General features: G+C 34.4%; 1 protein-coding gene across 4 annotated transcripts in view; it reads right to left on the bottom strand.

Moving 5' to 3' along the window:
• The window catches only part of Foxj3 (forkhead box J3), a 105,972-nt gene that overhangs the window by 44,022 nt on the left and 46,606 nt on the right, over nucleotides 1-15,344 (bottom strand). For all 4 annotated transcript variants that reach the window (XM_078026059.1, XM_021719546.3, XM_005317884.4 and 1 more), the window contains exon 4: nucleotides 11,244-11,318. In XM_078026059.1, coding sequence (XP_077882185.1) covers nucleotides 11,244-11,318 — 75 coding nt within the window. The remainder of the gene's footprint in view (nucleotides 1-11,243; nucleotides 11,319-15,344) is intronic.

Genomic DNA, 15,344 nt, shown 5'->3' on the forward strand with positions numbered 1-15,344 from the left:
GTCATAATTTTCTCCTTTTTTATGATACTAAGGATTGCACCCAGGGGTGCTCTATTACTGAGCTTCATCCCCAGCCCTTTTTATTTTTTATTTTGATACAGGGTATAAGTTGCCCAGGCTGGCCTCAAACTTGCAATCCTCCTGCTTTAGACTCCTGAGTCACGGGGATTATAGGCATGTGCCACCTTGCCTGGCTATTTTCTCCTTTTTATATAGGGTCTATGTTCATGAAGAATATTGGTCTGTAGTTTTGTTGTCACTTCTTTGCCTGACTTTATTATCATGGTAATACTGGTCTCGTGAAATTGAGATGAAAACTATTCCTTCTTCCACTATTTTTTAAAAAATATTTGTGTGAGTGGGGGGTGGTATTATTTTTTCCTTAAATGTTTCAGCTTCTGGTTTCACTACTTTTGTTTGTTTGTTTTCTGTTTCACTTATCATCACTATTGCCTTTATTATTCCTTCCTTCTATTTCCTGTAAATTTTCCCTTTTCTAACTTCTTATGAACATGCTTAGGTAACTGATTTTTTTTATTTTTTATTTTGAGACAGGATTTCACTAATTGCTGAAGCTGACCTAGAACTTGTGATCATGATACCTCAGCCTTCCAAGTTATAGGCGTGTACTACTACACCCAGCTATATGCATCTTTGTAAAATACTGCTTTAGCTCTACCTTACAAATTATGTTCTGCTCTCATTATCATTCATTCCAAAATATTTTCCAATATGCTTTCTGATTTTTCCTTTGATCCAGAGGTACTTCAGATATAGAACTTACTCTTTGTGATTTCACCCTTTAATAAATCTACTGAAACTTGTTTTGGTATACGGTCTGTTTGGTAAATATGTCCTGTGCATTTAAAAAGAATATATATCCTGCAATTGATAGATATTGTGTTCAGATCCTTAATTACTTTTTTGTCTAGCTATTCTATTTCCTAAAATCTCCAGCAATGCCTGTGGGTTTATCTACTTCTTTCTTCAGTTCTGAGAGTTTTTGCTTCTTTTTAAAGCTTTTATTTTTTTTGACACACATACATTTCTAATTCTTAAGTATGCCTAATAAATTGATCTTTTCTTCTGCTATCTCCAATACAGCATTCAGTGAATTTTTCATTTAGTTAGTATGCTTCTTAGCTCTATAATTTTCTTTTTTATTCCATCTCAGCTGAAATTCTCTATCTGTTCATTAATTATTTGAATATATTTTATTTAACTCACTGAGACTGTTTTTTGAGGAGTTGCTGGAGATAGTGCTCATGAGAGTTCCTGGGGTCTATCATCACTAAAAAAACAAATAATGGCTATTCTGAAATATATTTCTCCTAAAGTTAGGACACTTGTTGCACCTGATTCAGGAGCTCTGCCACTGTTTGGCTGTACCATCCTTAGGCTTGTTCCTTAACCCAACTTGGTATCAGTGTCCTTATCTGTGATACAATGGTGATAATTACATCACCATCTCGATTAGGCTCTCTGACCTTGTGTAGTAAGTGTTTCTTTTGTACTTAGCAAAGCTGCCCTTCCTGTGAGGCAACGTGGGCTGGCATTTCCCAAAGTCAGGAAAATGATAGTTAGAATCACAATTTTAGGAGGTAAATTCACAGTCCTTCAACACAAAATCACATGCTTCCTGCAGATAATTTCAATTTTTACCGGAGCCATTCTGACATCACTTCTTACTCTTCAGGCAAGGTGCCTGTGAAGTTTTCCCTGAGTAATGCACTACTGAATGCCAATAAACCGACTTTGATATTAGATGGTCATGTGGCATAATAAAGATTCCATCTATTAATCCAGATCTGCCTGTATAACTATGCATGAATTACCAAAACTTTGATCCATGTTACCCATCTATTTCATAGAACTGTCATGAGAATTAGTCTTAAGTTATCACTATTTACTGTCCGAGTCCAAAAGACACTTTGTTTAGAGTTAAAATCATTGTACAAATATTTTATACAGTAAGGAATAGTGAAAAACAACCTTGAGACATTTAGCAGAAATTTAAAGCATAGCAAACACAAATTTCATATATACACACACACACACTTTATATCTTTCAATACTCCTAGTTTTAAAAGTTTATATACTGAAATGGTCAACATCTTTTGAATGCAACTAACTGCTTATTAACTGCCATGTATAAAACTTACACTTATCTTTATAAATACTGAGTTCATATCTCATCTCTCTAAAACATTCTACTTTACTATTCTGGTTTTTTTTCTTAAATCTTACTATTGAAAGTCAATCCTTCAATCCAGTTTTCAAATACATTTCTAACATATTCTAGAGTATTATTATTTCTGGTTCTTCTTGTACTCATATTCCCAAAAGCAGTACTCATATAAGATGAAAAAATACTGTCCTATGTCCTTCTGGTAAAACAGGTTAATTCAACTTCTAGTTACAAAATACTGTGTTATGAAGACCTTGTTAAATGATTAAATAGATGAGACTAATACATTATCTTTTTGTTCTTAGATATCACTAATTTAATACTTTGAGAAAAAATATCTAGTATATCATCAACTCAATTTCATCATCATAATAAGAGTCTAAAATGTTGTTACCTCTTTGTCATCTCCTGATTAATGGATAATGGTAAACCACCTTTCTCTGCCAAATCTCTTTAGCATGATGAGAAGATATTAAATTCTCATTTATGTTCAGTAAAAGCCAAAAAAACTTAAAATGGTGTGTGTGTGTGTGTGTGTGTATACACACACATGCCTTTATTTATAGACTCTATAAAGATGACATAATATTTTGTGAAACAATAAGAAAACTCAAGGATAACAGATGATTTCATTATTAAAATATCCTATGTTATTCATTGATACTTCTGCATTCTTATTATTTTAGTATTTGGGCACAGTGGAGACAATTTATGAGTAACAATGAGAACACTCTTAGGATGATGAAGTCATTTCAAGATACAGGAAAAATAAGATCACTAAGATCCCAAAATGTATCTAAGATTTGCAAAAAATGCCATACAATAATAGCAAGATACAAAGCAATTTAATGATATTTTTTTCCTATTTATTCTTTGGAAGACTTCTAAGAAAGGATTTTAAGTCATAAAATACTAATCAAGTAGTCAGAAGTGTTCAAAATAGGTACTTAAAAATCCAGCTTGAGGCCAATGAACCCTGATAGTATACTGAGGATTAAATGAAATACATATGAAAATATTCCCTCCTCCACTATTTGACCTCATAATGCCTTTCATTAATCTTAAAATACTCTTTAGCACTTTCTAGAATCAAAGAGAAAGCACACAAATATTTGGCAAATCCTAAATTTTAAAAGCTGTCCATTTAGTATAGAGCTTTTATGTAATTACCTAAGGGAATTACAACTAGAAAAGGTAAATAATTTGGCTGCTTGTAAAGATGTATCCTTTCATTTAGCATCTGCCACATGACTACTTTGCCAAAGAAAAGGCAAATAAAAGGTAAACACCAAAGATGTAGGTATAAGACCAGAAATTTTACAACTGTTAGAAGAAAACATAGGGGAAACACTTCAACATATAAGCACAGGCATCAACTTCTTGAATAAACTTTTATAGGTCAGGAAATAAGAGAAAGGATCAATAAATGAGATGGCATCAAATCAAAAAGCCTCTGCAGAGCAAAGATAACTACAGTGTGGACTACAGTGTGAGGACAGAGTCTACAGAATGGGAGAAAACTTGCCAGCTACTCTTATGACAGAGGATTAATATCCAGAATACATAAATAACTCAAAAACTCAATATCAATCAATAAACAAACAAACAGATAACTTAAGCTAGGTATAGGAATGTACATCTATAATTCCAGCAATTTAGGAGGCTAAATTTGAGGCCAGCCTAGACAACTAACTTAGTGAACTCTGTCTAAAAATAGGGGAAAAAAAAAAAAAAAGGACTGGAATGTAGCTCACTGATAAAACAACCCTGGGTACAATCCCCAGTATCACAAAAATAAGTAAAAATATAAATAAATAAATAGCCAGCCCACCCATTCAACAAATGAACCGAACAAACACTTCTCCAAAGAAATATCAACAGCCCCAGCTATATGAAAAAATGTTTAACATCTTTAGCCACCAGGTAAATGTAAATCAAAACTATACTGAGATCCCACCTCACTCCAGTCACGGCAACAATCATCCAGAATAAAAACAACAAGAAATGCTGGTGAAGATGCAGAGGGGGGAAAGGAACTCATATATATATTGTTGGTAGGAATGTAAATTAGTATAGCCACTTGGGAAATCAGTATGGAAGTTCCTCAAGACTAGAAATGGCACCACCACATGATCCAGCTATACCACTCTTCAATATGTATCCGTAAGAATTAAAGTCAGCATAGTTTAGGGAAACATGCATACCATGTTTACACAATTCACAATAGCTTATGGAATCAGCCTAGACTTCCATCAAAAGATCAATGGATAAAGAACATGAATACATATATACAATAGAGTTTTAGTCAGTCAATAAAGAATGAAATTATGTCATCTGTAGGAAAATGGATGAAACTGAAGAGAATCATATTAAGCAAAACAAGCCAGACACAGAAAAGTAAGTATCATGTTTTTTCTCCTATGTAGATGCTAAAGGGACACCTCCCACCCCACCCACCCCGAAAAAAGGTCATGAAAGTAGAGTGAAGGAAGGCAAGCAGGGGAAGGGAGGATGGAGGAGGGAAAGGCACTGGAAAGTAATACTGACCAATTATGTTATGTATTTTGTATGTTTGTTAGGTATGTACGTATTATATGTGAATATGCCACAATGAAACTCACTGCTCTGTATAAAAAGTGTGAATCAATTTTTTAAAAAGACAAGTAACAATAGCCAAAATATTTTTAGTAAGGCTTATTATCAAAATGAAATGAGCCAGGTGCAATAGTGTGTGTCCTAAGTCCCAGCTACTTGGGAGCCTGAGGTAAGAGGAGCTCCTCAGCCCAGCCAGGAGTTGAAGGCCAGCTTGGGCAACATAATGAGAGTCCTGTTATGAAAGAAAAAAGAAGGAAGATGAAAGGGCACCTAGCTATATATGAACATAATCCTGAATATGATATAACCCAACAAATGAGAAAGTTACATATTAAATCAAACTGACTAAACATTAAATCTTAAGCAGATACCAGAAAGGTAAATAAGTCATCTTTATGAATTCATCAAGGCCTGGCCCTGTACTAGGCACAATGCTGGCATTAGGAGTACAAATTAAAGAAGTCTCATCCCTAGCATGGACAGGGAGACAGAAAAGATATCCACATGGTTAACTTTCTCACCACCTAATTGCCATAGCTCAAATGTCACTCCCTCAATGAACTTACCTAGCACACTTTTGAAAAGTGCAATCTACATGGATATCCACCTTTCCTCGCTCTCTATTTTTTCCTCCAGTATTTACACTGTATACCATTTTATATATTTTAAGTATTTGCATTCTTTGTCATTCTTCTCCCATTAGATTGTAAGTTCCTCAAGGGAATTAATTTTTGTCTGTTTTTGTTTGCTGGTTTACCCTAATGCCCAGTACATAAAAGACAAGTAAATAACACCCATAGAATTCTAAAGCCAAAACATTCAATCCATAAGGATCATTGTGCTCAGATATGGTGGGAAGAAGAAAAGGACAAAAATAACTTTAGGCAGATAAAAGAGTTCACATTCAATAAGCATTATTAACCTAAGGTTCATAAATTCCCCAGAGGGGTCTGTAGATAGGATTTAGGGGGTACATTAATTCAGATAAGGAAAACATGCTAAAATTCAGAATTTCCTTCCATTATGAATGTAAGAAATAAACCAATGTAGCATTTGTAATACCAAAAAATCAGTTTATTTCTTACTGTGTTAATAATTTTTGCAAATATCTCAAAATGGCAACTACATTATTACTTCAAATTTTTATTTTACCAAGGAAACATATAAATTACTATATCATAGATTTGTTTCCATATTTTTATAATTGTTCATATTTTTAATCTTATATGTTTTGGGATATATCCTTAAAAATATTATTTTGAAAAGGGGTCCACATACTTGACCACATCTGTCATCAGAGCCAAGGCATAAACAAATGTTAAAGAACTCTCTGGTACTAAAGTCTTAAGACCTATGAAAGAAGAGAAGACACTATGAAAACTATTCATGTGACTAGGTTAAAGAAAGACATAATAAGAGATGAATAAAGAAAATTAAAATTTATTTTTAACTCTTATTACAACTAGATAACACTATAAGGGAGTAGTGCAACACTATAAGGGAGTAGTGCTAAGAAGCACTTTATAATCAATTGTCCTTACCTCTCACCCTACTGATCAAAGAAAAGATCAGAATAAAAAGAAGCAAAGTGACATTTGAGCTAGGCATTAAAAAATGAGACAATGGGGCTGGGGTAGTGGCTTAGTAGGCATACACCACGGTGCCCAGCAGCAGTCGACTTCTTCCTCACAAAAATCAGCCATTTACTCTAGTATTAAAATTACACTCTTATCTTCCTTCTTCAGGATAAATACCTATGATTCCTTGCAACACTCTTCATTATCTAACATTATATTTTTATGTTTTCTCAAATCTCTCCAATTTCTCTTTTTTACATCTTTTAATTCTTTCTTTCTTTTTTGAGGGCAGGTAGGGATACTCCCAGGGGCACTTAATCACAGAGCTACATTTCCAGCCCCTCTCTCTCTCTCTCATTTTATATATATATATATATATATATATATAATTTTTTTTGAGACAGGCTCTTACTAAGTTGCTGAAGCTGGCTTTGAACTTGTGATCTTCCCATCTCACTGGGATTATAGACAGGCATGCATTACTATGCCCAGTCTTTCATTAGCTCAAGTGCTCCTCCTGCCCCAGCTCCCAAGTAGCTGGGACTACAAGCATGAACCATAATGTTCCCTTCACCTTTTTAAAATAAAATGATCCAAATATGATATCAGTGAATAATAGATAATTTGTAAATAAATATAGTACAATACTAACATGGCTCCCTAAAAAGATTCTCTTTTGCAAAGAAATTAATGAATCAACTACAAGGTTGGAGGATAGAGAATCAAACAAACAAAAAAAACCACGATCTCAAGAAACTTTCGAGTTACTTCTCTGCCGGTATGTTTGTGTCCTCACAAACCAAAAAAACACCAATCTTCAATTACTTCACCTTTATAATCTCCCATTCCCAGACAAGAAAGAACTCCCCTCTTCAGCACCAACCCCCACAACAAAGGTAGAGGGACTTTCGTTACTATGAATTAATTGTAGTTATCTCCCCAAGATTGGGAAGTTTTTTTATTTTCACAGTATTTTTTATTTTCATATTAAGGATAGAACTCAGTGCCTCATATGTGCTAAGCAAGTGCTCCAACACTCAGCTACACCCCCAGCCCTCAACAGGCAGTCTTTAAAAAAAAAGGTCTTACTATCTTCTCACTGTTGACAATTACTTAATACAATTGTTGAAACTACTTCCTTTAGTTCAAAAATATATATATCATTTTTCTCAACTGAAGAAAAGGGAACAAGGTTATGAAAAATTAAGCTGGGAAGGAGAGAAAGAACTCTTCTTTTAAACTAAATTTCGCTAATGATTTGTTTTTCCATAATGTGGGCAAAATATTTACCTTTAAGATAATTAAGTAGCATTATTCTGAATTAAAGAATAATATCCCTTCTCCCAAAAAAATTCAGAGAAAACAGAACTAATGAGAAGAGGAGATAAAAGATAAGACATTTAAAACAGAGACAGATTGTAGGATATTTACTTAGGGAGAAAAGAGTTGTAATCAATGGGAGAAGAAATAAATAAATCTGTCCCTCAAACTCAGAAGTCATGGACGCAAAATATAATTTAATTTTGTGTTTCTTGTTTAAAAAAAAAGCAATAATATGGTTACTTGAAATAAGTTTCAAAGAATAGAGAAAAATGGATTTAAGATCATCGATGTACATGAAAGGGTACCAAATATAAAGCAAAATTTTATAATAAAACCTTCTTTCATGAAAAATTGAGCAAGGAAAAAGTAGCCATAAAAAAGTTTCTATAATTCAACAATATACTTCAAGTTTAAGTTGGTTTTTATACCTCTCTCATAAAACAACGAACAGGAAGCTATACCATAAAAATAAAGGGAAGAAGATGCTATGAGTTACTTCTACCTCTTAGACCTACTGGGATCATGGCTGCATCAGGAAAAATCCTAAGAGGTTAAAGTCCACCCCATACCCAAGATCAAACTCTACTCCCACCCCACCTTGGCTCAATGGTTTTCTCCCACTGTGGTGAGGATGGTTTTGGAAAAGCTCCTCAAATGCCAGGAAACACTGTAAATACAAAAAGAAAGAACAATTCATAAGTACCAAAACTTAACTAACATTTTGGTCTCTCTCACAGGGAAGATTGGTATAATGGAAAAAGTACTAGTCTACAAAGAAATCAAGCTCTGGCTGTAATTCCGGGTGATTTGGGGGTCAGGGTGAAGGATCCAGGATACACATTGTTTTTGATGTTACTAAACTGGTAATATAAGCCAGAAACTGTTGATGCATCTCTGTCACTAACTGAGTAGGAAAAGGAAGTCATCGGAGAAGTTAGCAGAACTAAAGGATACAAAGAGACATTTCTGATAAAATAACTTCAGAACCCGGTCCCGAAGTATTTTTCCATCTAAGGTTGTCTATATTGGGTTTCTATGACTGGCAAGTAAATCTGGTCAGTATACCTGGGTCCTAATTCCACAGTGAACCTCAGCAAGAACCCATCTTCTGGCCTTTGTTTCCACTTTCATAAAGCTTTCAATGCATTTGAAAAGCACTAAAACTTTTTTTTCTTTTTAAATAAAATCTCACTGAGATATAAAAAATAAGTCAGGCATGGTGGAGCACATCTACAATCCCAGCTACTTGGGAGATTGAAGCAGGAGGATTGGAAGTTCAAAGCCAGCCTCAGCAACTCAGTGAAGCCCTAAGCAATTTAGTGAGTCCTGGTCTCAAACTAAAAAAGGGCTAAGGATGTAGCTAAGTGATTTAGTACCCCTGGGTTCAATCCCTGGTACCAGAAAAATGACTATACTCATAATATATTTTGTGCATTGTTAAATAGCAAATTCACATCTATTTCTGACCAAAATCAACAAGAACAATGACTAAATACTCCTCACTTTGAGACCAAAAATAAGTGACTCTATTACTATAAATGTACATTGTAGACCAAAAATGATATTCACTCATTAAGACCAGAATCAATGAGAACAAGGCTGTTTTGATATATCAAAACTTTAAAATCAAAGACTAATGGCAAAAACTCATGATCCAATTTATTTTTATATTTGTTTTAGCTGTACATTATTGAGATAATCTTAATTCCAGAAGAATAGTTTCAAAGAATAACATATTTCCACATCTGCCTTATCCTGATTTAATTAAAAATGGAGAAAAACTTTAACTTTTGAACAAAAGAAAATCAGCCTGATGGCACAAATTTTCTAAAAACTCTTGAACTGGTTAAAATTTAGTAAATAATATAGTTAACATTCATGTGTTGGTTTCTAATTAATTTAAAAAGCAAACTAAAATCAAATGTTTATGAATCTACTTAGTGCTTTCATAGATTTCTAATAAAATAAATCTTTCATTTTTAAAAAATATTTTTTAATCTAATTCATATACACTGTCTACAGAAAATTATAATGTAAGATATATAAGAAATTAATGGATTTTTTAATAATGTCTATTTAAAGTAAAGAAAAATTTCACCACCAATTCATATTCACAATCTTAAGAGAGTTATGAGTATGGCCAAAACTTGAGACTATTACAGTAATAATCTATTCAATCTTAATGAAAACTATTTGATAGAACAGATCACTGAAAGTGCTGTAAAATGTTTATTACATAGAAGTGACAATATTAAGACAGAAATGAATACCTCTCCATCTCCAATTGTTAAGAAGCTAATAGTCTAGCACAAAATACAATTTATATATTCAACAAGGGTGTCTCCTCAGTGCCGCCAGTCACTGTGCAAGCAACTAGGGCTAAACAATGAACCAGATACAAGTGATCCTACACCCTCATAAATTTAGTATTTAACCTATAAGTATTTGATAACTAATGAACACTTTGGAAAAAGAAAGGTGGGGGTGAGGAAAGAGACTATATGATTAATTAACATTTTTGAGAGACTGTTGGCTACTATGTGAAAGTTACTATAAACTGGAGACAGTAAGCTCCAAATTAGATAAGTTAGGACAATGATAATGGCAATGATGATGACCTTAACAGGAACATAAAAGAGGGAGCAACAAACTCAGTTGAAGTATAAGGAAACAAAAAAATATTTCACAGAAGATATGTTACAGCTCAATCCTGAAAGACAAGGAATAGAATAAATAAAGGCAAAGATGCAGTGAAACCAAATAACAAACATGTCTGGGAAACTTCAAGACGTTCCTCACAGTGAATCTTGAATGAGGTGAATCACAGCTGCAATGATAGATTAAGAAAAAGACAGTAAAGGCTATATTATAACAAAGGAAGTATACCACCTCTAGGACATGGATGAGTAAGCAGTGTGCTTATGTAACCAGCCTTACATTTTAGAAATAATTCTTTCAGGGACAATTAGCCTCAAAAAAAATACAAGCAGCCTAGCCTTGTGCCACCAGTCACTGCACCAGCAACTAGAGCTAATCAATGAACAAGATACACGTGATACATCTTGCCAATAGGTATGCCATCTCAAAATTCTAACCTAGTAATTTATCTTGACAACAAATATGATCCAAACAAATACTCTGAGCTTAAGAAACCAAACAAATTTAGTCCACATAGTATGACATGGCTATTAAGACAACAAAAAGGGAAGTCTCTGTAGATAAACTCTCAAAATGTAATTTTATAATAAGTCTTCTAACTTTAAAATAAAGTTGTTTCTCTGTTAGTACCACATTTCCTTAGTTGCTCTACATTATCTTCTTAACTCTGCCTACCTCCAATTTTTAACATTCTATTTTTATGAGCTAGGGTTGTGGCTCAGAGGTAGAGCACCACCTAGTATGTTTGAGGCACTAGATTCAATCCTAAGCACCACATAAAAGATAAATAAATAAAGGTACTGTGTCCACCTACAACAAAAAATATTTTTTAAAAAAATTACATTTTTAGAGTTTTGTCTGCTCCACTTTTATATGCTTCATTCCAACAAAATAAATCCTACCTTTCCGGGGTCATCCTTTGAACGAGGCACTTTAAGGAAACATTTGTTCAGTGACAGATTATGTCGTATGGAATTCTGAAATTAAAGAAGAAAAGTCATTGGGTTATGGAATCCAAAACATAAAACCTATCTGTAAAAACAGAATCAGAAACCTAAATATCCCTATGCACTGTAATACAATTACAAATGGTATAAAACTTTTATAATGGGCTTCAAATTAAACCTAACTTTCCAATACAAATAATACAAAGGGAAATAGTTATTAGAAAAGACATTTTCTAGTGGACTCCATAACAATGTAACATATGTAGTACTGTAAATGTTTAAGACCTTTTTAATAATGCAAGAATAAGCCTGTGATGTAATGTTAGGTGCCAAATATAAAACTACATGTCACAGCTTTAATCATATTTTTCAATTTATGTATTTATTCTTGGAAACAAATCAGAATGCAAATGATATAAATTATTCTACAATGAATTTTAGGTGATAATTATTTTCTTATTTTTTACTTTCCTATAAGGTACAAATGGTCTATAAGGCACAGATATTAGCATTTTTAAATTAATTTTTTAAATGTAATTAATGGATTTAATTAATGTATTTAGTTAATTTAAAATTTAATTAATTAATTTAATTAATCTATTTTTTAGAATGTAAGGACTAGGAGTGTAGGAGGGTGCTTGCCTAGCTCGCACAAGGCCCTGGATTCAATCCCAAGGGGGAAAAAAGTTTTTAAAATTCCTCTGCTCTATTACAAAAGCATACAGAAGTAAATTCGGAGCCCATTGCAGTGGTGCACACCTGTAATCCCAGCAGCTGAGGAGGCTGAGGATCACAAGTTCAAAGCCAGCCAGGCAAAAGCAAGGTGCTAAACAACTCAGTGAGACCCTGTTTACAAATAAAATATAAAATAGGGCTAGGATGTGACTCACCTGAGTTCAATCCCCAGTACCCCCCCCAAAAAAAAAGTCAATTTGATTCTCACTATATCTGTAATGGGAAAAAACACATGGAAAGAGATGGCTACAAAGGATTAGAAAGAACATCTAGGTTCCTCAATGTAGCAGGGAAGAATAAACCTGGGTGGTAGGAAGATGCCTTTGGAGACCTAGTGAGTCTGTGAAACACGAAATTTATTCATGAGTAAGTGGAATTATACCATAATTCTCACAGAAAATACCCCTAAAGTTCTTTTCTTCTCAATTAAATGCACCAAAATCCATTCCCCGATAATGTTGTTACCAAATGACCACTTATCTGGTAAAGACAGGCCCCAACTGTATTTAATCACTGCTTAGAATGGTACCTTCTGGGGTCATTTTCTGGCATAATCTCACAGGGGTGAGTTAAAAGAGGTACAGAGAATATAAATTCAAGCCTACAGTATTGCCAAAATAGAAATTTAAAATTTATGAATGGGAATTCTACCTCTGCTTGGTATATAAGCAGCTACAAATGATGCTCCCTCACAAAAAAATGAGAAACACTGGGTAAATTGAAAAATCACACAGGTTGTAAGGCAACTAAGCAAACAACATTCCTAAAAGAGACAAGGCTATTCAAGGAAGAACTGGACGTGCAAACTGCCTCAACTTTGGCAAGGTGTGTGAAAAAGATCTGGCCACCATTAAGTAGGTAACAAGAAATTAGTTAAAATTTTAAAGGCCAACCACGGGCTAGTGAGTTAGTTTAGAACAAGGGCTCAAGTCAAAGAATTTCCACCCACTCTTAAACTTTTCTCCTTAAGCCTTTACCATGTGCTCCTTAGAAACATTAGGGTAGGATAAGAGACTGGAAAACATCTTCCTTAGTGGCACAACTAGCAAGGAGGTGACCGAAGATAGCAAAATAGTGAGGGGTAGGGGAGCTACAAAGCCCACCAACCTTGCATATATTTTTACAGAGAAAAAAAAAATCTAAAATCTAAGTTTGAAGTAGAAGCAGCAAAATCTCTCAACCACAGGACTCTGGCAAAAATTCATTACTTCTCAGGGGAAAATAGAAACAGAACACTTTTGTCTCTAGAGAGGAATAAGAAACCCAAGATACACATAAAGATCTACTGGTACTGGAGGAAAGCCTTTCTGTGGAGGTGATATAGAAACTTCTTGGGCTCAGCATTCTATATTAACACCATGCAAAAGGTCTGCTGCAAGTGGGGAAGTGGGAGACACTCCCATTCAAAAGCAACTACAAATACAAGGTTAGTTTGGCTGAGGGAAAGAAGCATTGAAAAAGTCCTACCCCCAAGTTCAAGAGCCTACGTATGATTGAGGCTGGACCAACAAAACAGAGAAAAACCCTCACCTCTTACCAAAAAAAAAAAACCAAAAAAACAAAAAAAAACCTCTGCACTGAATACAAATAGCACTCTACTGACAGAACCCCATGTATAACAAGGTAGGGAGAGATGCCAAAGTCCAAAGAGATGGAAAAATGAAAAAATCATATTGTATCCAATGCCCACACTCCAAAAGCACAAGTAACAGGAACCTACTACCGAAAGAATGCAAAGTGTGCCATATATTAAAGACCACCAACAAAACTCAAATTCAGTTAAACTGTGGACAGACTGACTTGACCCCCACTGCAACATATAAAACCCCTGAGAAGGGCTGGGGTTGTGGCTCAACAGTAGAGTGCTCATCTAGCATGTGCGAGGCCCTGGGTTTCATCCTCAGCACACATTAAAAATAAATAAATAAATAAATAAATAAATATTTTTTTAAAGGCCAGAGAAAAAGATACTTGTCCATTTACAAGTACAAATACTATTTACTTCAAATCTCCACTATTCTTCTAAACATCATGTATCTGGTACAGAGTCAAAAAGTACAAGGCATAGAAAAGCAAGGGGAAACCCCACTATCAAAAGATAAAGCAACCAACAAAACCCAATTGAGAAATAACTCAGGTATTACAACTATCAGACAAAAACTTTAAAATAATCAGGATTAACATTAAAGGCCAACAGAAAAAACTGGACAACTTGAATAAAGAGATGGGAAATTTCAAAGGAGATGTGAAATTATATGAAAGAGACAAAGAAAAATAACAGAAATAAAAAATCCAATCAAAGATAAAGAATTCCAGGCTGGGACTGTAGCTGAGTTACAGTGCTTGCTCATCCTAGGTTTAATCCACAATACTGCCCCTTCAAAATAATAGTAAAGAATTTTTTTTTTTGGGGGGGGGGCTACCGGAGATTGAACTCAAGGCACTCAATCACTGAGCCACATCCCCAGCCCTATTTTGTATTTTATTTAGAGACAGGGTCTCACTGAGTTGCTCAACGCCTCGCTGTTGCTGAAACTGGCTTTGAACTTGCAATCCTCCTACCTCAACCTCCTGAACCACTGGGATTACAGGTGTGTGCCACTGCACCAGCCAATGGAAAAGAATTTTTAAAATGGGTTCATCAGTAAGCTGGACACAACTAGAGAAAGGTTTGGAGAACTTGAAGATAGATCAACAGACGTTATCTAAACTGAAACCAGCCCATACATGAGTATATGCATGCAAAGACTTAAAAGAGAAAGAATCCTTCAAGAACCGTAAAACAATACATGTAATTCAAATCCCAGAAGGAGAAAGGAGAAAGGAAAAAGAGTGAGGCAGAGGAATATCTGAAAAAGTACCAGTGAATAACCTTCCAAAAATAATGCAAGACAACAACTCACACATGCAAGAATTTCAGAAAATACCAAGCAAAATACACTAAAAATCAACACATGTATAACAAGGTAGGGAGAGATGCCAAAGTCCAAAGAGATGGAAAAATGAAAAAAATCATACTGCATCCAATGCCCACACTCCAAGCACAAGGTAACAGGAACCTACTACTGAAAAAATGTAAAGTGTGCCATATATTAAAGACCACCAACAAAACTAGAGTTGTAGCTCTGTGGTAGACTTTACCTAGCAAGCACACAGTCCTAGGTTAGAACACCAGCAACACACACAAAAAAGTCAGAAAATAATCCATACCCTTATCTTCATTGTAGTTAAAATGCTAAAAACCAAAATGAAGAAAACATCTTAAAGGCAGTAACAGGAAATAAGATTATGTCATGGAAGAATAAAGACAAGAATTACAGC

The sequence above is a fragment of the Ictidomys tridecemlineatus genome, chromosome 11, assembly GCF_052094955.1.
Source record: "Ictidomys tridecemlineatus isolate mIctTri1 chromosome 11, mIctTri1.hap1, whole genome shotgun sequence".
NCBI classification, from domain to species: domain Eukaryota; kingdom Metazoa; phylum Chordata; class Mammalia; order Rodentia; family Sciuridae; genus Ictidomys; species Ictidomys tridecemlineatus.